This window comes from Ornithodoros turicata, chromosome 2, assembly GCF_037126465.1.
Source record: "Ornithodoros turicata isolate Travis chromosome 2, ASM3712646v1, whole genome shotgun sequence".
Taxonomy (NCBI): domain Eukaryota; kingdom Metazoa; phylum Arthropoda; class Arachnida; order Ixodida; family Argasidae; genus Ornithodoros; species Ornithodoros turicata.
In genome coordinates, this window is record NC_088202.1 from 42051707 (window position 1) to 42078219 (window position 26513).

At 44.5% G+C, this 26513-nt stretch overlaps 1 protein-coding gene across 1 annotated transcript; it reads right to left on the reverse strand.

The window, feature by feature from the left end:
- Positions 1-1793: 1793 nt before the first annotated feature.
- Positions 1794-26465, reverse strand: LOC135385327 (high mobility group protein 20A-like). Its single transcript, XM_064614584.1, has 8 exons — positions 26139-26465; positions 23745-23803; positions 23162-23368; positions 19859-19973; positions 17989-18041; positions 16224-16308; positions 15627-15842; positions 1794-4176 (listed from the first exon to the last, which is right to left on the reverse strand). The coding sequence occupies exons 1-8, from the start codon at positions 26179-26181 to the stop codon at positions 4034-4036; spliced, it is 921 nt and encodes a 306-aa protein (XP_064470654.1). The 5' UTR covers positions 26182-26465; the 3' UTR covers positions 1794-4033.
- Positions 26466-26513: the final 48 nt, after the last annotated feature.

Below are 26513 nucleotides of genomic sequence, written 5' to 3' on the forward strand. Positions count from 1 at the left end.
GTGTGCACCGCCCCTTTAAACTGCAGTATGGAACATGCAGTGGTTGTACCATTGGCATCAAAGCGTAAACAGTAACTCAAATCACGTCGCGCCACCGCGCATCTGGTGGAAATCGAATAAACTTCTCAAAAGCGTGTGCACTGCCCCTTTAACCTGCATTATTCTGGTGGTTGTAACATTTGCACCAATGCTGTAGACAGCAATTCAAATTACGTTCCTACACCCCTCCTCTGGAAGAAGATAAATAAAATTCCTAAAAGCGTGTGCAGCGCCCCTTTAAACTGCAACATGGCGGTGGTTGTAACGTTGGCACAAATGCGGTAAGAAGTAATCCAAGCTACTGCATTGCTCCGCCGTGCTTCTAGGTAGAAGTTGAAATTCGTAAACGCGTGTGCAGCGCCCCTTTAAACTGCAACATGGCGGTGGTTGTAGCGTTGGCACAAATGCGGTAATAAGTAATCAAAGTTACTACATTGTTCCGCCGTGCTTCTGGTTCTAGGTAGAAGTTAAATGAAATTCCTAAAAGCGTGTGCAGCGCCCCTTTAAACTGCAACATCGCAGTGGTTGTAACGTTGGCACAAATGCGGTAAGAAGTAATCCAAGTTACTACATTGCTCCGCCGTGCTTCTAGTTCTAGGTAGAAGTTAAATGAAATTCCTAAAAGCGTGTGCAGCGCCCCTTTAAACTGCAACATGGCGGTGGTTGTAACGTTAGCACAAATGCGGTAAGAAGTAATCCAAGTTACTACATTGCTCCGCCGTGCTTCTAGTTCTAGGTAGAAGTTAAATGAAATTCCTAAAAGCGTGTGCAGCGCCCCTTTAAACTGCAACATGGCGGTGGTTGTAACGTTAGCACAAATGCGGTAAGAAGTAATCCAAGTCACTACATTGCTCCGCCGTGCTTCTAGGTAGAAGTTCAATGAAATTCCTAAAAGCATGTGCAGCGCCCCTTTAAACAGCAACATGTGAGCTGTGATGTTGAATGATGAGTTGTGATGTGATGAGCTATGATGTTGATGTTGATGTTGAATCATCATGGGTTATGATGTGATCAGCTGCGACGTTGATGTCGAATGATGGGTTATGATGTGATGGGTTGTGACGTTGATGTCGAATGATGGGTTATGATGTGATGGGCTATAATGAAAATGTCGATGTCGAATGATGGATTATGACTTATGATGTGATGGACTGTGATGGTAACGTGATGCTATAGGCTGCCAGCACAGCCGGGCATGATGTGATGTTGAATGAATATTTTCGAGAAATGCCAACCTATGGTCGGCCGTCTGCTGCTGCTTTCTGTTTTTGTAAATTCGATTGCACAGCTATAACGCACCGCAGAGCGAAAATATTTTGTATGGTGACTCCTGGTGGACAGCTTGACAGATGAGGCAGGATTTCGAACGGCGTCAAATGTCACCTCATTGCTCCCTTAAGGTTTCGAAAGCATAGTGTAAGCATGGTTGCCGATATTGAAAAAAAGCTTTCCTAGAGATAACGCTTCACCGTCAAGACACGGATGCATTGTTCCTGTTGTTTAAACTTAAAAGCTGTCCGTGGTGGTAGCAGCCGGTCCGGTCCAAGATCCCTCACCTCTGCCCCAGAGGATCTCTTGCGTTCTCTGCCGCCTTGATGCACATATCGATGCTGATTGGACCCCACCAATAGCTGTGCTGGCTGCAGCTCTCCAGTGAAATGTCCAAATGAATGCCAACACAGTTCCCCCAAGTCGGGCAGTGACGGCACTATGGAACACAATATTTCGAGCAAAACAAAGTAAGTGTCAGCAGATTTCGCTCCAAAAAGAGGCTTTATTTTTGATCATCAACATACATGATAATGAATGGACACAAAATCAACTTCACAGAACACATGCACACAATTTATGTCAACCTTGTGGACAGTTTATGCACTGAAACAAAGAACAGACTATTACAGCGTATTGAAGGAATCAAGAAAAAGTTTTACGATCAGAATAGGCACGCAGCTTAGGGTAATGCTACATTCATGTACCCTCCAGAATTGTTATGAGGAAGCTGTGTTAAAGTGAAACACTTTAATACTGATTTACGTTTGTGTAATCACTACAGAGTTGCAGAAAAGTTCACTATATCTGCTAATGCCCTATTTCAAATAATGGTCAACTGCTATTCGTTCAGATTAGATCCCTTTGATATACTGTGAGTGACATTCAAATTAATTCTGTTCCTGTGCCAAGAAGTAACTACTGGTTGTCAGCATTCAAGTTCTTGCTATCATGTACAGATTCAGTAAGACTTATACCTGCAATGAGGCATGTCAAATGAGAGTGTGATACAATGAAAATTAGTTATAACAATACCATCAGAGTATGTGGGCAGAATTGCTATGTCAGCACATTGTTAAACCTAAAAACATTAAGTGTGTGGTGAGACAAAAGGTTACAAAGCAAGTCTACTTCATTCATTGTCTATGGATTCCTAATAAATTTGAAATGTGTGAACTAGCACCTTTTTAGAAGGAAATTTACATGGTCGTCGATACAGTCATGTCTTGCTTATCTGGATATCTCTGGATATCTGGATAACTCGCTTATCTGGATAGCCGGAAAACTCGTTATCCGGACTACATTACCGGGAATGAGCCTGCTACCACTGGATTTTGTCTCAGTTATCCAGAATTCGTTATCCATATCCGGACAACAAGTATGGGGACCAATGGTCCAGATCATACCTACGCATTCCGATTAGTTTATCCGGAAATATGTCAACGGCCTCTGCTGGCGACGATATGGGCTTTTGTGCTCGTCCCCACCAGATGAAGCTGAAGACGACATCCCTCTTGCTGAGCTTCAACACGCTGTTTACACGTTGCATCCAGAGGGTCCAGTAAGAACAGCAGAAAACTTTGTTACGGTGAAGAACACAGCAGACACCCGTGCGCCATTGGAGGGCGACGCCATCCTAGCTAAGGTGCAGTGTGATGATGTCGCAAAAGGAAGATAAAACAGACGCTACTGAAGATGCGCCGGGGCTCATATAAAAAACGTGCGCGGGGCAGGGTGAAGCAGCTGGTGACACTGCAGTGAGCGAACTTCCGTCACACGTGTCACAGGTGGCTACTAATTTCAAGCTGCTCACTTTGCATGACTTTTCGTGGTAACAATTTTCAGGGGCAATCTTTTCCTTATTTCCTTTCTTCTAATAAAGAGATCTCCTAAATTTTCAGGTTTCCCTAGAAGTTTGCTTCATTCGCTTATCCAGGAATTCGTTATCCGGACGAAAAGGGACAACTCCCGAGGTGTGCGGCTAAGCGAGACATGACTGTATATGATACCAGATACATGAACCACTAGTCGAGTGCAATCATTGAGGGAGCTGTGTCGTACATTTATAGTGTGTACAGCTCCCGCCAAAGTTAATAATAACACTGGAAAAAACAAAATTCTGTCTCATTTCCGAGCGTGATAACGGCCACCCTGAGGGCACTGGGGGAATGTTAAGTGAACAAAATCCTTGCGTTAAACTAACAGAATAATTTCGTTCAATCAAGATTTCCTCATGGCCCCAAGGATTGGTGTAATCTCGCTCGGAAACGAGACCACATTTTTCCAGCGTTATTATTAACTTTGACGGGAGCTGTACATGTAGAACAGTGTCGTACACTTTGATACGTCAAATTTCCCTACTGGGAACCACTACCAGAAATTTAGAAATGCGCAAAGGTACGCATTTTAATGCATCAAATGTGCAACATATACGTACTGTAAAATCACCAGAGTTCACCCCCCACCCCCCAAGACAGAGCGCTGATGTGCTTCCGTAGTATACGCACTTAACCAGATTTGGAAGGAATGCACGCATTAGGATGAAAACCCACTTAATGACAATTAGACAAGGAAATACACTTGACTCGTGATGATCTGTACATACAAACAGAATTTTGGATGCCCTGAACGAAAAGTGCAGGGTATACCTTTTGGCATTTCATACAATGTGCACTGAGTCACGGAACATGGCAAATGATAACTACAAGCAATCTCAGGAAAGGTTTCATCCTTGGTACTCAAGGCGGCTTGCAATGTCACGAACGGTAGAGACAAAGGCTTCATTTTCTTTTGGATGCTCAGTCACGACACTATGCAGTGTCTTCATATACATGTCGATAGTGCTCAAGGTGGGAGTCTCATTAGTGCCTGAAAAAGCAGAAGAAAGACATAGATGATGACTACCATTTCTCTGATTGACATATCCGAAGCTAGGTCATTGAATTGATTGATACTTAAAAAATAAAGATTGAGATCAGAACTCTGCGTGGGTCTAACTAGGGTTGCCACCAGGCCGGTATTATACCGGCAGGGCCGGTTATTTGGTCGCTCTGCCGGTTGCTGGTAGAAAGGTGATACCGGCAGCCTTTTGCCAGTATTTATGGCTCAAGACCTTTCACGTCGACTTTTTCGGGGTATTCCCTTCAACATTCCACTACGGCTTGAATAAATCTGGAACACGGACCCAGCTCCGCAGTCATCAGTCGTTGTCTTAGTTACTCATTACAGTCTTGTGTTCGGAGGGGACAAGAGAAGTGGTTGTGCAAAGCTGTTGGTGGTACTGTCGAGCCAGCTAGAACTTAGGCCGTATACAGCCATCACGAGATCTTCTCTCCTCTCCTCTCTGCAAAGAAGGGTTTGTCTGTGCTGAGGCGTTTTTCAAAGTGAGTGGCAATCCAATCCAATCCGGTTGCTCCAATACAATCCAGTGAGACGTTCATGCCTGTTTATAGCAATTTCTAACATCAATAATCGAGCCCCACACAGGAACATATGTTTCCTCGTATTTGAGCGAGCACGCCCTTTCCTGCAAGCCTTTCCGCTTTCGCTCTATTCCACCTCCTCTCCCTCAGCCGGTATTTTCTACTGCGAAAGGTGGCAACCCTAGGTCCAACGTGCTACCAGATATGTTTACAATATCAATGCTGAGCAGATTTGAACAGCTGTGCATTATACTAATATGTTATGCTTATATGTTATTAATGCTCGACTCCATCAATGTCCGATTCACAATATCATAAAATCCACGGAGTGATTACTTATTATCCATTAATCCCAGAAAATTCAATTAATGATACTGATGGTAATCATACTCGTAGCCACACATATGCAGACACTTTTAGCAAAGTTTTTTATTCTGCGGGGTGATGACCTAATGCCCTCAACTATTGGCCAATCTCGTTGTCTAGTGTGCTCTGCAAGATCCCACGTGCCCTGTATGAGCTGCAAGGGACAACACATCATTTACTCAAATGTCTCGGCCTTCCTCAAATAGCACCCATTCTTTTTCTCCTTCCAACATGGCTTTCGCAAAAGATATTCATGAGAAACACAGTTAGCGCTCGTCAATCATGCATTAAATTAGACATGGACAACCTTAGAGGAATTTATGCAATCTTCCTCGAGTTCGCTAAGGCTTTCGATACTGTTCCATGCTCATGTCCCTTTTTAAAATTATCCTACATCGGCTTATCAAGCACGGTGTATGCTTGGATCAATATCTTTTTTTCTAGGTTGCCACCAGTCGTGCTACATAACCACAAGGTTATGGTTCACCACTAGGATGCTAGGTAACCACTCCTGTTACCTACAGGGTAGCAGAGGGTTTGGTATTAGGACCTCTTTTTTAGGACCTCCCTTTTCTTATCTTCATCAATGATCTGCCTCACAAGCTTTCTTGACAAATGAGACTTCTATGCTGACGATTGTGTCATTTGTTACACTCTATCCATACTTCTTTCTTCATAGGATTTGAACCTTTTACATGAAGGCCTCCATGGCATCTTATCCTTAAAGCTTCGTCTTGAGATAACTGAGTGCTCTTACACACCTTTTCCCACACCAAGCATGTTCAAGATGACATTTATTATCTTTCTGGCGCCCTATAGGGGACGTGCGCTTCTCCAGGCAGCGCGCCGAACACTGTGGCGACAGCGCCGCAAGCGGGAGAATTTTAGCTCTCCAGTCGCTCCCTGCATCGCCTTTTCCTCACTACCGACTTCACTTACATTCAAGTAAAAACAGATATGGGAAGCAAACGAAATGCGGACGATTCCTACGAACCGTTCGTAAACATTCATTTGCAGAAGCTACACGGCCGCTCCGCGCCTTCTTTCTCCGCCACGAAACTTTACTGCACGGTCCGTATTTCCATGTGCCACATCACAAAAGTATTACTTCAGCTTAAATCTGACGCCTGGCTTGTTTTGGAATGAACAAATCAGGTAGTAATTCTGCCACTGGATTCATCAGGCACAGTCTCAAGCTCTGTCCTCCTCTTGTAAGTCTCCAGGCTTGGTTCTCATTCTATGTTCTTAGTTTCTCGAGTACAACCCCTCCATTTGAGACCCACGTCAGTCTGCAGCCCGAGCCTTGAGACTGCAACCTGTTTGAAGCCCTCCAAAATAGAGCTGGCCGGTTTATACTGTCGGATTACTCTTATCACTCCCGTATTTGCCCTGTCAAGATTTTGCTCAATCTTGCCCCTCGGACTCTACGTCCCAAATGTTTCTGGCTGTCTCTCCGTCCACAGGTTTGTCTATTCCTCCTCTGTGCCCTACTTACATCCTGCCTGCTTCGGATGTCTCGATACGTTGTGATCACCCCATGATTGTGCAGCGCCATGTCGCCCTTACAGCATGATTCTCTGCATCATTCTTCCCTCTCAGTGGCAAGGACTAGCACAACATTGCTCAAGCTTATTCGATTTGAACCAAAATTTCACTATTCGCACAGCCCTATCGGAGTTAAAAAGTCAGCAATGCCTAAAGGTAGGGACAAATAGATTAACAACTCTCAGATTAAAACACTGTCTATAGTCGTGCCAGCGAATATCGCAGGCGTTGAGCAACCTTGAAAACCGGCGAGTAACAGTTCGGGACATCGCAGCTCAGTGTAACATTTGTGTCGGCAGTGTGGAGACTATCATTCACAAGCATTTACTGTTCCACAAAGTCTGTGCAGGATGGCTTCACAAACACCTCTCTTGTGACCAGAAGAGAGTGCGCATGGCAGTCCCTGGACAGCTGCTCAGCCAGTTTGAATCCCAGGGGGACGAATTTTTGCAGTCAATTATCACATGTGATGAAACCTGGATGCATCATTTCACCCCAGAGACAAAAGGAAGCGACAAGGAATGGCGACATAAGGCTGTCCCGCTGCCGAAGAAAAGCAAACTGCAGCCGTCTGCTGGGTAGTCCTTGGGAACTGTCTTCTGGGACATGCTGGGTGTCACTCATGTGGATTACTTGGAACAAGGGGTCACAATTAATGCCCAGTACTGCTACATGTTAATACAGGGTGCCGTGCAAAATGCAATTTGCAAGAAATGGCCTGGGATGTTGATCAACACAGACGAACATGAGAGAACTTATGTTCTGAGGCTGGAACAACATAGAAGGGATAATCACATACAAGGCCTCAAGTTGCCTAGAGAAGATGTGGGTTCGAGTCCTACAGCTGGCTAACCTTTTCAGTGACTTTCATCTTTCAACACAGATGAAGCCCTCCAGGAAGATGTCGTGCAGTGGCTACGACACCAGCCCACTTCTTTCTATGCCAAAGGCATCAAAGAGTTGCCACAGTGATGGCAATGGTGTCTAGATGTGTATGGTGAATGCTTTCAAAAACTCACATAGTTTGCTGCTTCCCGAATTTTTCATTGTATTGAAAGAAACAAAAGACATGGTCAACCGTGAATGACCCTTGCATTTCAGAACAATCTGTGTACCTTCTGTACCAGTGAAGTGCGTAAACCATATTTGTTACTGAGAGGATTGCTGAATAGCAAGCGAGCTGGTGACTAGGATTAGACGGTAAAACCCCCGAAACTAGGGACGACAAGAAAGACACACACAGATGAAGTTTAATACAAAACAGAACACATCAGTCAAAACACACACCGTCTGTATGTCTGTTCTCGTCGTCCCGTCTCTGGGTTTTACCGTGATACAGTGCGATCCCATTTATTCAAACTTGAAGGGGATCAAAGGTCTGTTTGGATAAAGCAGAGTTTGCACTAAAGGGAGACGTTCTGGATGAGGGCTTGATGCATACTAGCTGCGTCTGAGACGCGTCGTGACTCGCTATGCCTTGCTGCTTGCTCGTGGTCATGCGATGGTGGAAATGCCAAAGGCTCATTCTTTCCAGAATATTTATTTCGAGGCAAGTATCAAAACAGCTCAGGGCAGAAAATAATCTACAGTGCGTCTGCGTTCGTTCCTTTTCACCGCGACGGCATAAATTTAATTTGCGATGTTAAGTCCAACCCAATCGCGAACCCTGCGAACCCCGCGAACATGAATGTCGCCGACCGAATTGGAGAAAATATCCAGTTACTGCCTTTTTCTTGGCTGTGTAGTCAGAACTGGAAGGGCCTTGATTCCCTTAAAACAGCGAGGCTTGCTTGTTTTGCTGACGACAAGTAAGCAGCATCGTTCCATGCCCCAGTCATGTGGGTGCACACCATTAACGGTGGTTTATTCCTTGTTCCTCTGGCAGAAGTGCGGCTTTGATGGGTAATTCCATCTCAACTCAGGCAGGGTGGTCCGTGCATCATCACCGATTTCCCTTGAAAAAATATATGTTGTACCGCAACACCCATACACACGGGAGCAATAAATATTTTGGCTCTCTGTGTTGTGGTCCGCCAGGAAAAAATTCCCAAAGAAATTCACTTGGCGACGGAGCTTTCTGACAGAGCGACTTTGACATTTTATTCCTCACCATCGGAAGGTCCCAATCTATAGATATTTTTTTGCACAATATGTCAGCTACAACGACTTTTAGTGTGCATAGACAGCACCGGTCAATTCTATTTTGATCTTCAATTAAAAGTCGCCAAAGTTGCAACAAAATTCACATTTTGCTCACACAGTCGACCCCCGTTTATCCGGACTTCATTTATCCGGATCCTGCGGTATCCGGACAAAAGGCACGGGAACGGATTTTCCTAAATGAATATTGTTCTCGTTTATCCCGACTTCAGATTCCGGACTCGGACAAGAACTCCAGGGAACGAAAGTCGAAAATTCTTGTAATCCAGCTTCAGTTATCCGGACTACCGTGAGTAAGAGGAGACGCTGACCCCCACTTCGTCACCCTTTTCGCTGTGTTGGGGTTATTCCCATCACACGTCTGGGACCTACATTCCTCCGTAGGGGAGACAACCGTGCACAATGACCCCACTTTCTATTTGTGTGCGTTGGGTTACGTTGACCAGTCGAGTCATTTGGAAATATCTCGAGCAACTGTCCGGTTTTAGAGGGGAAAACTCCAACCCGAGGGCCTGCTGCTTACGGCCCGTTGGCCGATGAAGACATTCCCCTAGCTGAGCTGCGATCCCTGATGCAGAGGCTCACTGCGACTGCCGTAGATGATGCTGCGGTTTCTGACTATGTTGACGTTGATAAGGATGATGACGCGTGTGCAGCTATGACTGATGACGGTGTGATTGCTGCTGTTGCCTCCGATGATGTGCAGCAAGACGGTGCCGATGACGCCAGTGAGAAACAAGGCTCCGACATTGACACTTTGCATCTGCACGGACATTCTTCGAGCAGCGCAACAGCGTGGCTCAACTCTATGCAATTAGCAAAAGTTTGCACGAATCAAGTGCCTACGCCACTATGTAACAGCTGTCATTGATGAGATTTCTTTGTTTCAATTAAACCTTGCTCTGTAGGACGTTTCTATTCGGTCGTTTCATTTATCCGGATGCCCCAGTATCTGGACGATTTCGCCGGGAACAGCACCGTCCACATCAGTGTTGCGGATTTGAATCCACGGATTTGATTTAAATCCGGATTTAAATCCACCGGAGGGCTGGCGGATTTGATTTGGGATTTGATTTGCGCAAAAAAATATGGGCAGGATTTGGATTTGGATTGAATCGCATTTTCCATTAATGATTTGGATTTGGACTCAATCGCATATTCCAGGTATGATTTGGATTTGGATTCAATCGCATTTTCCACGAATGATTTGGATTTGGATTGAATCGCCCCTTTTTCAGCGGATTTGCGCGTGGATTTCACCAAGCTCCCTCACAAGATGCATGGATTTGAAATTGAGCGAAGCGCCGTTTCGCATTCTACGCGAATTGATGTGACCTTGTCTGAAATCTGCACACGCACTAGCGGCGTCCTCTCCCCAGAGCGACAGGAGTAGCCGTTTTGTTGCAATCACTTCCCCTCACCGCACCGAGGGAACACCAGCTGCAGTTCTTTGAACGCAGTTAACGTTATTCTGTCAATTGGAGGGCACCTTTCCCGTGGACCTCTAGGTGAGTCTTCCAGCACGACCCCTTTCAAGCTTGCCAAATCGTGTGTCGCCAAATGTCGCGAAATTCTTGGTCTTCGCCATCATATTGATTGCATATGGGTACACCCATTCACGAAAAAAACAAAGTGAAAACGAACAATAAATATATCACGTCCTATCATTTCGTGATTTCGGGAAGGCAAGCCTTTCCTACTCCCACGGACAATCATGGCAAGATGTGCCACTCTTCCTCGCATACCCTTTTTTTTTCTTCCTTGGTTACAACAGCCTGTACTGCGCGAGGAAAATTTTTACAAAGCCCCGAAACGTCAGCATTAAAATAGACCCATGGGCTACATGTTTAGTATAAGTATTCGTAACATGTCCCACGATTTATTAATGATCCATTTAATTCTGACCCTCAGGGTATAGTAACCAACGACCTGTGGTCTTCCGAGTACTGATGGTAGGAATCGATGCAGGCGTGTGTTTTTGGGCGTAGCTGAGCCTAGGCCCGCGATAGGAACTCCTTCACTCAGGCGTGTTCGCCCGGTGCTAAATGACGAGGAGGTTCCTGATCCAAAATCCGCTTTTGGGAAGGTGTACCATAGCTACCAACTCCACACTGTTCATGCCCCGTGAAGCCCGAGTCAACACCAACACGATACGTGATGATGGAGATGGGGGTTGTGCACCGCCCCTCCCAGAGTGAGCCAATCATCTACGATTCAATACATTTTTATCAGTATCACTTTTTCTATTTTGGTGTAACACAAAAATTTAAGGGCACTTAACGAATTACGTGTTGGCAATGCAACAGAAAGTGCGGTTGATTTTCGATAAAGTTTTACTATTTTCTTTCTGGATGCCTTCAACTCAACTCCCATCATTCATCCATTACATGTATTTTCGTTGGGCTTCCCTTTGCGCCCCTCTTCCACTGGCATTGCGCAGTTCCGCGCGGCGGAGTGGCCAGTTGTCGGCTACGCGCCGGCGAGGAGAGCCGTCTGAGCCAAGGGGGATTAAATGACGGAGGACGAGTTTTTTTCGTGACGAGGAATCTAATGCTATCACACTGCAGGCCGACACAGCTCTGGGCTCGGGCAATGCTCGGGACTGCCTAGCTCTGGGGGAAGTACTCATGCCCTCCAAGACGCGGCCGGTGTTAGCTTCCAGCTAATCGTATGGTGGCTGGTCGCGCGTGAAATACAACATCCACATTCAACGATCCCAATGATCCGAAATGGCTGCGCGTCTTCAACCTCTAAGAGGGAGCACGCTCGGCATGCCCGTTGCCCGCACGGGGCGTGCGAGAGCTAGAAGTGACACAGTGAAGTCGCCTCCTGTCCACTCTTGGGTAGTTCCATTTTAAATCGACAAGGGTGGGAAATTGACAATTTTTAATTTCCATGAAAAAATATATGTTAGATAGCATCTCGACTGATGACAAATGCAACAATTTTGAGCTCCATCCGATGAACAGTTTTCGATATGGAGAGGCGGAAGGTTGCGGCGGCGAATGTTGGTTTGAATTTTTTCCCAACTTTGACGCGCTTCTTGTTTTACCACATCCTTCAAATTTGGCTGATAAAAACTATGGGTTCAAGACACCACGCGGAAAAAGTCCCGTGACTCCTACTTTAAAGGGGCGCTACGAAAAAATTCCCGAACACAGCACTTCCGGCAAAAAATGTACGATTTCGAGCTTTTATTGAGCGGGTACACGCATTCCCTTGAAGGTAGATTCATTAGAACCGCTAACTCATTCTCTATCAAATGGTATAGATATCATTTACATAGCTCCTGCGGTGCAGCGAGCATACGGCTGTAAGTAGAAGCAACTCGTCAAATTGCTCCCTCCCAATCGCCCCCCCCCCCAAAAAAACGTGAGTTTATACATTGAATTTCCCTCTCCCCCCTCCCCCACTACGCGCTCCGACAAAGAAACAGCCCCCCCCCCCCCCAAACCGAGCGTCTGGATCCGCCCCTGACACAGACTGATGCGTGGTGACTGATAGTCTGGTACATGCCGAGCAGGCGTAACCGAAAATGTCTTTCTAAACTCAAAAATTTGTCCTAAAATATGAATAAAATTTCGGCCAGCGGATTGATAGGTTGGCCCTTTATATCCTCGTCAATCAGACGAAATTTATTGCTCTTTGTGCCACGTCACGCTGTTATTTAAGCGTTGTTTAGTGAATACGTGCAGTATTAGTAATTTGTAGACACGGTTATAGGTCTAGTAATGCTACTGCACGAATTTTGGCTCCCGGATTTGTCAAAAGATTCGATAAATCCGGATTTAGAAGTGGATTTGATTTAGGTCCGGAAAAACAAATCCGGATTTAAAAGGATTTGATTTAACGTCTCAAAATTAAATCTGGACTTGATTTGGATTCGATTTACTACCTTTAGAAAAAATGCGGATTTGATTTAAATCCGATTTGAGCGGCCAAATCCGCAACACTGGTCCAGATAAACGGGGGTCGACTGTATTTGTCTTTGCGCTGCACTGCTCCTATACATGCCATCGAGATATATGAGGTACCGGCGTGTAAGTCAAAGTGTGCTCTTTAAATTTATGACAAATTTACATGTCTGTACTTTGCCACCTTTCGACACGGCGGTGTAGAGTACAGCTATGTTCTCAAAAATGGTTTTTTTGGGGCTCTCGTTTCTCAAAAACCCCACCTCCGATTTCCTTCATATTTTGTAGTTATATAGCCCAGAGTATGACCCACATGTGTTCGCAAAACGGAAGGTCCCTTCTCAGCACAATCCGAGATAGCCTGCAACAAACGTGGAGTGCGTTGCACACTATGTACACAGGGACCGAGAGAACCACGCCGCAGAGTTAACAGGTTCAGTGGCGTCTGCTACTGCCGACGTCTCCGGCCTTGAATGACAGAGCTCAGGATGCAGACCTACCGCAAATCCCATCGTAGCAATATATTTTGAGCCTTTCTGACTCGTTTTTCCCACAGTCGAATCTCAATGCCTTTCACATGATGTTCAGCGACATTCTCAGTCGGTGGCTTGTGTTTCCGACATGAACCCCAAGTAGCGTATGGATCGCCTGTACTATGCCGACTATGCGCTGCTATGGTAGCTATCTTAAGCCAAAAAATCGAAAGAACTCCGCTTTTGTTATTGGAACCAAGTTCCCTAGAAACATACCGTGCCTCAAAGAAGGAAGAACGGAAGGCAGTGCGAGCGGAATCCAGTCTTGCCACATGGACGAAAAACGTGGAAAGAGATGGACGCATCACTGTCAAGATGTCCAGAGTAGTAGAGTAGTCCGAGGAACAACCAGAGTACTTTCCGAACGGCGTCCAGCCAGGTTATACCTTACAAGTTACGTGATCTGTATTATCGTTTTTCTGAAAAATATTTGATATAAATACACGATTTTTTAACGACTAGGTGCCTAAAAAGTGTTTAGAGCTGTTTTATTGCATGCGGTTATTACATTTTGATGGTATCACGGTTCAAGGCATCATTCTGCCCGGCATTCCCATTTTTGTTGCGTGCTAGCCTGAATTGTGCTGAAAGGGAACCTTACGTTTCGCGGATACATGTATGTCATAACCTGAGCTATGTAATTAAAAAATACGAAGCAGATCGAAAGTGGGGTTTTCTGAGAAACGAGAGCAAAAGAAGACAGAAAGAGAAAACATTTTTGAGAGCATGGTTGTACTCTACACCGCCTTGCCGAAAGGAAGCAAGGCACAGACGTGCAACTTTGACATCAATTTAACGAGCATGCGTCCATCTCCTTCCACTTTTTTCGTCCACTGAGGCAAGACTGGATCGTGACGGCCGCTCTTACTGCTTTCCGTTCTTCCTTCCAACTTCCTCGTCCACGCTGCAGCTTACACCACATGCCTGTCGATACAATAGATTATGACTCGCCTTGAAGCGGGAGAACCATCCGCTGCTACATGTTAACTTGTAAGTGAGCGTCAAGGAGTGCGACTACACTCTCAAACAGTGCACCGTACGAAAGATCTATTGTGGACGGAAAGATGGCTGAGGAATGGGCGTGGCACGAGCCAGGTGCCAATCTTCGTCTGCGCTGCTACAGCTGCTCCCCCTCCCCAAGAAAAAGGAGGGCGACTGAGGGGGCCCAGCTGACTCGCCACGGAGGGTGAGGTGGGGAACTGTGATGGGCTGGCAGGGAGTCAGAAAACGGAGTGACTGGCTCGTCTTCTACGTACGCAGGCTTTAGCCGGTCTACACTGACAACCTGTCCAGCGTTGTCTGCAAAGGTTGTGAAGTGCTTCTAACTCTTCACATACCAGCTTCTCAGCACGATGGGGCGTTTGGTCTCTGAGGTATGGACCCGTTCACAGGGAGTTTTGCCGCGGTCATCTTGTTCAGTCATGCGACCACAGCAGCCTTGAGCTCTGTGAAAGTTGAACTGCGAACATGTGATCATTTTGACAAATTGGTCTTGCCGTACTCGGTGACGATCCTTCCACTGTTCTTTAAAATCGTCGAAAGCATCGACAGCGGTACATTGAACTGCTGGGCCAGGCAGTTGACGTTGACATGCTGGGCATGACTTGGAGCATGTTGACGATATTGCGGCTGTAATGATCGCGACTTTTTCTTTCAGAGTTAGTGTCTTGACTTCGCCATGTCGTTCTCGTCTCTCGAAGGGGCTGCAGAGACGCAACCTCGGGCAGAAACTAAGGACTACCGAAAGATGCGCAACACCAAAGCACAAACAAGCTAGCCTGATGACAAGTGACAGCAGCAACAGCGTAGCCGCGCAGCTGAAACAGGAAGGCGGCGAGGAAGGCGAGCAAGGGGGAGTACGTCGCATAATCGGCTGTTGAGCATGAGTCGCCTGACTGGCTGTCCTATGACTCGCTGCTCATAACCGGGAAAGGGAATGTCACTGAAAGAATAGATATGTAAAGTGAAGTCGTCGAGCCTGTGGTGCTTTTGGTCAGTTGGGAAACGTGTGTTCTGTGGAAAACTTTACGAATTAAGCGGGACGCACGGCACACACACACACTTCAAATTACGTAGTCAGATTGCAACGCGTGAAAATGGGACCGCTGTAATCCTTCGAATTAACCAGCATTTCGAATTAAGGAGTTCGAATTAACGTGGATCTACTGTACTTTCACATGTACAAATTACTGGGCGTTTTCCCCCATTTAAATGCACATGGCTTTGCCGAGACCCGAGCATCAGATACGTATACTTGTTGTTTTTTCCGAGCCTAGTTACATACCATCATGTAATGCCTCCGTGGAACCCTAAGGTATTTTCATCAATAAATAAATCTCGCAACTAAATGGCACGGAACAAACAGGGAAAACGCATACCTGGTAATGGGATGTTGGCAAAACTGGACACAAGCTTTGAGCGTACAGCCGCCAGGTGCTGCTGTAGGGCCGAGTTGTTGTTTTTCTGCTGTGCAGCCTCCACTTCCAACTTCTCTATTGCTGCTTTCATTGTATCAATGTGTTTGCTGAGAATGGCGTTCTGCTCCTCATATTCGGTGTTGGACTTTCTCAGCTGCCTCAGCTCAGCTTCACGTGCTAAAAAGAAATCAAGAGTGACTGCACATGTGACTAGGAATGTCTCTGCACATGTTCGTGTAACTAAGAAAATTGTCAAGGGGAAGTGTATTTGCACCCATGCATGATTTGGCAATACTCTCTGAATAGAAAGGATGATTGTGTAGCCTGTTAATTATTGTTATCAACATACAACGAGGACGACGTGAAGACCTGTGACAGGTAGGAAATAACAGACAACAATTGATGTCTGTTATCTCTTCCCTGTCTCGGGTCTCCACATTGTCAATATGAACCAGCTAGTCTGCGCCCTTTCTCTATTATGCAACAAGGAGTCTTGCGGATGTGCTTCCTCCTGCTCTCACCACTAATGTACAATACTCATGACAAAATTTATCACACCTTTATTGTGATCCAGAAATTCTTCTGTAAAAATTGGAATGTCAAAGCCAGGTACATCATCTTTCCTATGATCGTCACAAGGAGCCTGAAAATTGATACGTAAATGATAAAAACACCTTTCATGTACACGTGAGATGGTGCATAGAGAGAAACATAGCCAAGGCCCTCAGTTTTCGCGGAATCCTTCGTTTGGCACAGAATTTCACGGAATCCCTTATTTTTAGTGGTGTGCGGATATTGGAGTTCTCCAATTCGAATCGAATATCAATCACTCAAAGCATTCGATTCGCGAATCGAATACCCAATATTCGAGTTTCCCGATATTCGACTACTATTCGACGAATACGTACCACACGTCCCGAAAGTGGGTTTCTTTCGATGCTTTCCTGCATGAGGTGAAGCCTGCTTTACGAAATTGTCCATGCTGCAGGACAAACACACACAGATAGCAGCTTAAGATAACGTTAGCCCAAGTTTATTGTGCGTATTTTGCCTAAGGAAGGAGCGGCATCCCTCCCGTGTGCAGTTTAGCAGTGGCAGTGGGGGATTTTAAAATTTGATGACTGGGAGGTTGCCTTCAAAAAGTTAAGACTCTTAAGTAATGCCCACAGCCCAGGAACAAAAAAGGGTGTCCTAAAGATGTAACTTCCCCAGGGCATGTATTGTAAACTCCTTCCTGTAAAGTTCCTATAAACTCTGTAGATGCTGAAAGATCTTTAAGCAGGTATAAAATGATTGCAGACGACAGACCGCATCAGAGGAGAACACAAGATATCATGTATGTAATGCTGAGCCACAACAGTGCTTTGAATCTGTAATTTTATAAAATATTTTTTGTTCCCACATTATCCAAGAAAATAAAGTGTTTCCCATTTCAAGCAGCTGTTGACTGCTCACCGCGGAAAATCATGGAATTTACAAGTTGGTACCACGGAATTTGAATTTGCTGCAGCAAAAAACTGAGGGCCTTCAACATGGTCCAGTGCATGAACAGTCCACGTCAAAGTAGGTATACTTTCCACCTGAATCGTCTTGGCTCAAAATTTGAAGGAGCACTCCTACAGTCACTGGGCTTCAACAAGGCCCACTGAGGTTGCTCTAATTTGAATTTAATATTGGGTGCTATCTTTAAATCTGTAATTAGGGCATTACCAGTTATTGTTACATCTGTCCAGCAAGCATCCCGCAGTTAAATGTGCAAACGTACTGGTCAAACTTGCATTCCTCACTAATTATACTCGAAAGCACCACATGTTTTAACATTTTTAATATGTTACAACATCAAATGTGCCTTCGTAGTCTATTGTTGTAGTCAAATAATATTTACGTCAGATGTATACTCAGACTGCCACTAAATAGTGTTGAAATAGTGTTTAAAAAGTGTGTAAATATTTCATAAGACTGACATGTGGCAAATTTGTGATGTCTCTGTGGAAGAGTTGAGTTGATGATTGATATGTTATTGGAATTAGTGGGGACATCGGGTTTAATCTGGTGTGGTCCCAAACTGATTTGATGGGTAATCATCAGGAGGAACCGCTCCCAGAAAAAGCTGGGTTTATCCCAAACAAGTTGGACCATAAGAATATTCTATAGTTACAGCAGCGTGTGTGTGCCTAGTTCATTTTGTCTCTGTTTAGGATGCTTCTTAGTTGCAAGTCATTCTACAGCTCTATTTTGGAAAGTTATGATGTGAAAGAAATGACAAGCAGAACCGGTCCTCTGCTCTTTATGATTAAACACAATAAGGCAAAGCTCAACTCACCTGGATGACTTCTGCCACTGCTGGTCCATTCACGTTGCTTTGTTTCTCATCCACTAAAATTTTAAGTTTTGAATAAGCAATAAAAAACATAAAAGGCATGCGCCCAGCTAGCAGTTTATTGAGCAATTACCCCATTTATTGACTTGAGGTATTTATTTTTGTAGTGACAATGAGGAACATTTTTGGTTTAGTGCCAACAAATAATAATACAGTTGAACCTCGTTATAACAAACACGGATACAACGAATTATCAGTTATAACGAAATGAACGTAGGGTTTGGTAGGTTTCTGCTTTATTTCAATGGCAGTTCTACTTTTATAACGAAACCAATAACGCAAAATTCCACGCGATATTGGTCATAACGTAGCATATTTGACCTTTCATGTTGCTCAACTGTGAGCGCGAGCATAAAAAGAAGAAAAAAAAAAGACTATGCAACCAACGCGAACTCTCAGGCATTCATATTACGCGATGTGCGAAAATACGCGTGCTCACTCGTTCCAGGCGCTGCCGAGGCGATCACCGCGATGGATGCGCGCACAGGGCGCCACCGCATGCATGTGCAGAAACTACATGGTCTGCCTCGCTGTTGGCGGGATGGCAGCCAAGCGGAGAGCGATCACTTTGGAAACAAAACTACGTACGGGTCTTGGAACGAGGTGACGCTATCGACAGTAAGGAACTGCTTTGCGAATGCCAGGTTCACTCTACCTGCCGTGGACGCTCCGCCCGAAAGTCAATCGCAATCGGAGCCGTCGACAGACGACGCAAATTGGCGCCGATTGGCTTGACAGAGATATCTTTTGATGACTTTGTTTCCGCCGCCAACAACTTCTGTGTGGCACCAGAGCTAACTGACAAAGAAATCATCGACCAGCTTGCGTTGCCGGTGAGGTGACGAGAACAGCGAAGAAGAAGACAGCGCAGACGAAATTGAAGAGCCTCCGTTAAAAAGCTGGGAGGCAGCGGACATGGCCAGCAAACTGCGCAGCTATTTTGGGAAGCTGACCACAGGCAAAACCACCGAAGTCGAAAAGTGTTGTGTTGCGTAGATACGGTGTAAAAGTTCATTCTTGAGAACGTGCTTGAGAACCGTCAGACCAAGATAACTTCTTTCTTCAAATAAATTGTCTTCTGGACTGAAGGAATATGACCTCGTTGTGTCTAGCGGTCGTTTTCTCATTGCAACTCAATGTGAAAGGGGAGCTTGCACGTTTTTATAATGCTCCCCATATGTCGAAATAGCAAGTTTTTGTAGTTTGCCACCACCCCCGTTCATATGCCACTTTCACAGGCCCCATCATGGCTTCGTTTGGTGATTCATCGATGTTTACTTTTATAGCAAATACCGGATATAACGAAACCATTTTGGGTCTCGGTGCTACTTCGTTATAACGAGGTTCAACTGTAATAGTGAATAATTGAGAGCAGATTCGCATGTAAGGTGAGACCGCCCACACTTGTGCGGCTACGTGCTGCACGTGCGGCTGTGTAGGACTGCGGAGAACGTCGACCGCCTGGGGTTCTTTGAACAGGCGCCGGAAATCTCTAACAAATGGTGCTGGAAGCAATGTTACCTCCCAACATCAAATTTCATATTCAATTTCGAATGTGAAGTGAATGCACAATTATTCGCTTCCGTATTGAAAAATTCAAGCATTGCTCACAGCTCTATACACACTGTGTTGTGTAATGTAGACTTGCACAGGAATATGTATCACGAGGCAGACAAAGTGTCTCAGTGTTAAGTGCAGACCGACATTAGAGGGATGCCACCACATCCAACCTTTACAAACATTCAGTTATTACTATGAGACATGTGTCTCCGTGTTTTGCATCCTGCTGCCAAATGCCACATAAAAATCATACCCTTTGTCTTCTCATTCTGTTTCCTTGTGAACAGCTTGTAGGCTTCTGTTTGCTGGTACTGTTCCATCTCTTTTGTGTACCGTTCTCTGTCTTTTTCCGCTTCATCCAGATACCGCTACAATGTCCAGCACATCTTATTATACGAGACATTGTTTCTTTATAGATAAAACACAGTATTTACACTCTGATATTCAGGTACCACACTACAGTCCCCCAAACAACACAACCAAGCGAAGCATGACAGTAGTCGCCACAACAGACCAAAAACAGCAAAGGTGGTACTAGGCTGTCTTGCTCACGCAAGGTGTCACCATACTTGAACATGTTGGGTTCCCTATTTCCTGTGATGCAAGGCTAGTCCTGCAGTTTCTCGTTGCTGAGAAATCATAAGCCACGTTTACATGAATACAACACGAGCGTACCGAATCGAGTCGAAACTGGAGAGAAGACGATGGTGTCCCACTACCTTCGCACCGAACTTTAAAATGTAACGTCTATGCCCCATTTTCAAACGTACTTCAGAATTAACTATGCTCTACGGCTGCAAGCCCTACTGCTTCTGTCAGTGTAGACTAACCTACATATCCAAAACATAGCGTGGCTGAGAGCTCCATAATATCACCATTTTGTCATCCCGACTAGGAGTAGCAGACGACACGACTGGCCCGCAGCCGAACGTGCCATCCCATAATCCTCTGTTCTTACGTCGATGTGCATTGTCTGTTTACATGCACAACCTGAAAGCGCACATCCACCGTCCCGGTCCACCTCTGTTTAGCGAATTGACCCGTTTACATGGGTGGATTTGATTCGACAACTGGATACGATACGCTTGTGTCGTATTCATGTAAACGCAGCTATAGTTCTGGCATCAGTTAGAGTTTCAATAAGCTTCACTGCAGAGTACCACTTCGCATTACTGTGCCAACAAAATGGGGACAGCGAATTTTAGAGCAGGCTGCCATCTCAGTACAACACAGTTCCGAACACCGGTGGCCTCAAATTTTTGCATGTGGGACAGCTCTCAGTGTCACAAATGCTACGTACATCGTTTCTCAATGTCCATGTTCCTCTCATGTCTGACTCTAAATTGCACACACTTCTCTTCGGTCGTTTATTTTTAGTTATTTATACTATTGCCGCAAGGGGCCATTACAGGAGTGGAAACAAGTCGTCGTCGAAATGTTGACTCCTTTATGTAATGTCAATTTTCCCATAGTCTAGTTTGATCAGTTTTTAAATGTAATAAATTGTAGTCTTGTCAATTCCTTAAAGCTTCAAAGTCCCTTCGTTACATTTTGCATATATATATATAATGAGGGGAAAAAAGCCATGAAAGGAAATTATTTTTTATTATTATTTTTATTATTATTTGTTATTAAAATTTCCCTCATTATAATTCCCTGGCTTGCACTGTGGCGTTGAGGAGTGCTCAGTCACCCTCCAAGGTGTACATCGCTCGCTGAGCGACCCCTGGTTTGCCAATTCCGAACGATGCGCAGCTACCCAGAGCTGACGAGCCGCAAATACAGCGAAACACGTGTCCTCTGGTGCCGTCGCATCGTTCCATGAGTATCTATATACATATATATATATATATATATATATATACAGTCAACCCGCGTTTATCCGGACTTCATTCATCCGGATCCTGCACTATCCGGACAAAAAAAGCATGGGGCCCTCGTTTATCCGGACTTCAACTTCCGGACTCGGACGAGAATTCCAGGGAACAGAAGTGACTAATACCCAACAATCGGCTTCAGTTATCCGGTCATCGTCCAGGAATGGCACTTGGCCCACATCTAGTCAAGCGACGTTGAGAACCCTGGTCATGGCCTCCTTTTTACTGACACAAAGACGGTGTTGCTGGGAAGAGTTTTCTCCCTTTCCGACTTTGCATGTTACACAAAAGTAATCCACTGAGCAGTCTGGTCATTTCAGACTGAGAAGGTCCGCAACGAGGACCCCTGCGCTGCAATCACAGATGACGACATCGTGAGTGTCGTCGCTTCCGATAGTGTTCAAGAAGAATCTGACGATGAAAGCCTGGATGCACCAGCTGTGACGGTAGAAAATGTGCGGGCGGCACTGAGAACAGCGCTAGTATTTTTTGAGCAACAGAACAATATTTCGCAAGTCAATGCCATTAGCAAAGGTTTGCAAGAACTAGACGCGTGTATTAGAATGAAACAGATGACAATGGATAGTTTTCTGTGTAATGGTCAATAAAGATGTCCGTTTAGGATCACTCTGGATTTTCGTGTTTCACTTACCCAGTTACCCCGGTATCCGGACATTTTCACACGAAACGAAGCCGTCCGGATAAACGCGGGTCGGCTGTGTATATATATATATATATATATGTGTTAAAGAGGTCAATATATCAGACGGCTGCGAAGTTGAATAAAAGTTAAATAATAAGACGTGGACGACAGGTAACAGGAAAGTTAGCAAAAACTAATTTATTTAATGGGTAATTTAACACATAAATTATAATATGCTATGAAACGTTTAAAAGAACGGTCAACGTTTCATAGCATATTATAATCTATGTGTTATATTACCCATTAAATAAATTAGTTTTTGTTAGCTTTCCTGTTATCTGTTGTTTACGTCTTATTATTTTACTTTTATATATATACATATACACATACAAAATATACATAAACATATAAAATAAACATACAGCCAAAATATACAGTACAAGATATGTAATTCCAGTGCACACCATCACACTATCATATCAAACATGTAAACCAAAAAAAAAAAAACTCTAAGCACATAAACAAGGATGAGACCTGGTCTAGATATATCTCCAAATTTTCAGAACACACAATCAACTAGCAAATTCCATTGTTGGCACACGTAAAAGAAGAACGAATGTTTATAATTTTCTGTATGGCGTTAACTTAGCCTCATAGTTCTACTATGCATGGTACGTAATTTATCTAGTCCAAAAAATGTTACATGCTCATCTGAATCTATAATCAGTTTGCCATTGATTATCAGCAAAAACAGCAGTTAGTAGCATGTACTTATAAATGTCCTAATCACAACCAACCCGGAACTTGTGGCAAAATTAAACCCTCTCTCACCATCACGTGCAAGATTCTGCTGAGGTTAACAATGCACATAATTAAATGACGTACACACTGTCTGTGGCACGGGTCCATGTAGCAGACATACTTAGCATAACAAGGATGGCAGCAAAATTTTTCGTGCCCCCGGCTAACAACTCCCGTGATTCGCTCTTCCGGAGCGAAGCTCTATTCAGTAACTCTATGTAAAAAGTAATCATACCTGTTTCTCTTGTAGTGGAAGTTTGCTCCATTCGTTGGCAAGGATCTTGGTAATGTCGGAGAATGAGGCAGCTGGGTTTTCTGACCGCACCTTCTCTCGCCTATCGTTCAGGAAGCGCACATAACCGGTGAGGGGCTGCTTGGGCGCATTGACGTCACGAACTGCCTTCTTGCGCTTTTTGCCCTTCGGCCACCCACCTTTCTTCTTCTGCATTCACAAGAAAGTGTTTTTACGTTTGCTGAGCATGACTCATCAGAATGTACAGTGCAGAACAGTGTAAAACTACTCTATGCTACATAGCGTCGCAAACATGCCCAGAAGATCAGGTGTGAGTGCATTGTTGATCATGTTAACCCCCTAACCCCTTCGAAATTTAGGAACTGGACCCATCCATACATGCCGTAAGCATATGCCAATTGCACTAGAGATTAAAGGAGTCACTAAAGAGTGACTCACCCTTGCGAAGATGCAAAAATAATGTGCAATTAATGTGCACAAACAGCTATGGTTGTTGTTCTTGTGTATCTGCCTGTTTCACACATGCTTCTAACGTAAATAATGAGGAACATATGCCTTTACTTACGTCACTTAGGTCTGAGTGTTCGTGCGATGCAGGCCTCCCATTTTCGTGGATTCCATTTTCTGCATGACGGAGGGAAGCAAAGTATGAAATAACACTTATCATCTTACTTAAGAGTTTCCCTGATGGATAGCCACCACCTCAGTCTTTTCGTAACTTTGTGCATTTGTTGTTGTGCTGCATTAATAACCAAACAAGCACAATGTCACCCTACTCATTTGAACAGACTGTTTCAGTGCTGCCACTTACTGTGTTGGTTCCCTCTCGGACCCAATTGCATGGGGTTTTAGAAAGAATGCCCAAATTCCCAAGATTCCACAAAAAGAACTCCTGACAGATATACACCATGACAGTTTGTCTCTGTGCAGGGGAGAGGGTAAAGTTGGGAGAAACCACGTGACAAAGTGTCTGTTCAATCAGAAGGCAGCAATGAGGGGGTATTCATATGCTAGCGTGGGTCCACGAAGGAAACCACCTGCGCCTCACCCTTGAAATGTTACCTCCTTGTCTGGGAGAAGGACCAATGAGGTCACTGCACAGGCAATAGGGGAGAGGGAGGAACTGGGAAGCTGTGCAAACACAGCTGACCTACTTGCATGGTATATTATACCAATGTCTATATTCTGAAGGCTTAAAACTGTGTCACATTTTAGAAGTGCTCAAATATAATTATTGCAGATTGTAGAGCAAGGCCAACAGACAGGAGGAATGACCTGCTACATGGAAGGGCAGGATGAGAATGATGGTTTATTGAAGCGCGTGGTAAAGCTACCGGCTTGACGATGGTGATGCGAAGGGACACTACACAGATGACGAATATCAGCACTGATCCTAGTGAAATAAAATAAGACAAAAAATATACAATTCGCAGAAGGTACCTCTCTATTCCTTTAATTTGCACTCACACGTTTCCACATTAAGTACCAAGTACAGTGCAGATGACCCCTCAGAGAACTTGCTCTATTGTCTTCCTTCGTGTAGTAAGCGGGGTCGGCATAGGCACACAGAGGTTTCACAGCCTTCCATGAAGGTGCACAGATGCCAGTTTCATCCACATTTTTTAAAGAACTTTTATGTGCGCTCGTTTGAACATGGCCGACATGGTACCTGATACTAAGCGTGCTCAATACTCAAGTCGTATCACGACGTCAAGCTACAAAACATCGTCATAAATTTGTGCACAGATAGATGACTATGCTCAAGCATGCTTCCATGTCATTTCCATGTTGCCACATAGCCCTTTGCTCTGTGTCCATGGTAGTGTCGTTAACATTCCTGGGTGAGACCATACCCAGAGGTCCCAGAAAAGAGTAGTCCTTCAGGTGACCATTTCATGCTCACCACATGTGTCATACTCCATTTTCTCCTTTTGTATGCATGGTTGTTTATTATCACGTGCTCTACAGAACAAATGCTGTGTGACAACAGCTTCCCTATTTTGATATAACGCTGAACTTTCGTGGTAAAACATTATTCCATCCTGTCCTTCCCAATGGATCTTTGTCTGGATCATGCTAAATTGGATATTTTCCCACATACCCCCAACTTCAAAATCACAGTGCGCTACAGAAGCACACACACAATGACGAACAACCTATTTGCGGCATACATGTCATGTGCCCTAAACGTCAACAAAAATCCGACTGTCAATGTACACCACTATAAGTTCCAGAACCAAAAGACATACACAAAACAACTCTGCATTTTCCCACATGCACGACTAATGTGGTGTGATAAAAAGCTTTTCATAAACCGTATAACTCCCCAATTTTTACACCTCTCTCCACCAGACATTTTTTACATGGACTTGTTATTCCGGGAACATTATTTCACACTTCACAGGCACATGTAGTAGAAGACACACAAATACACTTGACATCCACCCCAGTTGAAGGTGTCTTGAAGGTGAAGCCCTGACTGTGACAGAGAGCTGAAGAGCACGGGCGGAGGTTTTTAATGCGCTTGCCTACACATGACGTTGGGTATGACCACACTTACGACGCACCATCCCAGAAAGTGGCCCTTATACTTTGCAAAATCTCACCTGTGCATGATGCTTTATTTTAAATCACTTTGCAGTCACGTATATATAATACCTGCACATGGCAAATAGTGACAAACACAAAATAAACGGTAATTACTTTATAGGAACTGACTGGGATTATTGCAGACTTCCGCAGTTTAATGTTACGACTACGAGGACTTCCGAACTGTGCACGCACTAAACACTAGCAATAAACGAAGACAATGAACAGATAATTACATATATCTCTTTGATCCTATGCATACCCAACCACACCTAACAGTGAACAACACATAAAACACATTACGCGTCCAAAGAGAACCACTTGCATGCTAGAGCGTGCAGTTTCATGGGTTTTAGAACAGTAGCTTTACCTGACGTATTCCCAGTAATGCCTTCAGCTGGCGTTCTGCTCATGATTTCAGTTGTCGTATTTTGAGTGCTGTAGTTATTTGTAGTTAATTAAAGTGTTTTTTCACGGACTTTCAAACATTCATTTGGCGACAAGTATGTATTTGTTGAAGACATCTGCCTGATCGAACCTGCGTTTTGGCAACAACGAATGGAGGAATATAGAAGCGTTACGTAGATAATAAAAGACAAGCCCCAATTAACCTTTCGTGAACAATCTTATCGCATTACGCGAGTTACAACACAAAGCACAACACAAACACAACCAAACGCTCTCCGACAGGATTGGATTCATTCGACTAACGGACAATGGATTGGGATTGGCGATCGGCTTCGCC

Excerpts from the sequence above, each read along its gene's own strand:
- LOC135385327 (XM_064614584.1), bottom strand. The coding sequence starts at position 26,181 with ATGAGCAGAACGCCAGCTGAAGGCATTACTGGGAATACGTCAG. Across the intron at positions 16,309-17,988 it reads CAGTGGCAGAAGTCATCCAG|GCTCCTTGTGACGATCATAG; the intron begins GTGAGTTGAGCT and ends ATCAATTTTCAG. Across the intron at positions 15,843-16,223 it reads ATTTCTGGATCACAATAAAG|CACGTGAAGCTGAGCTGAGG; the intron begins GTGTGATAAATT and ends ATTTCTTTTTAG.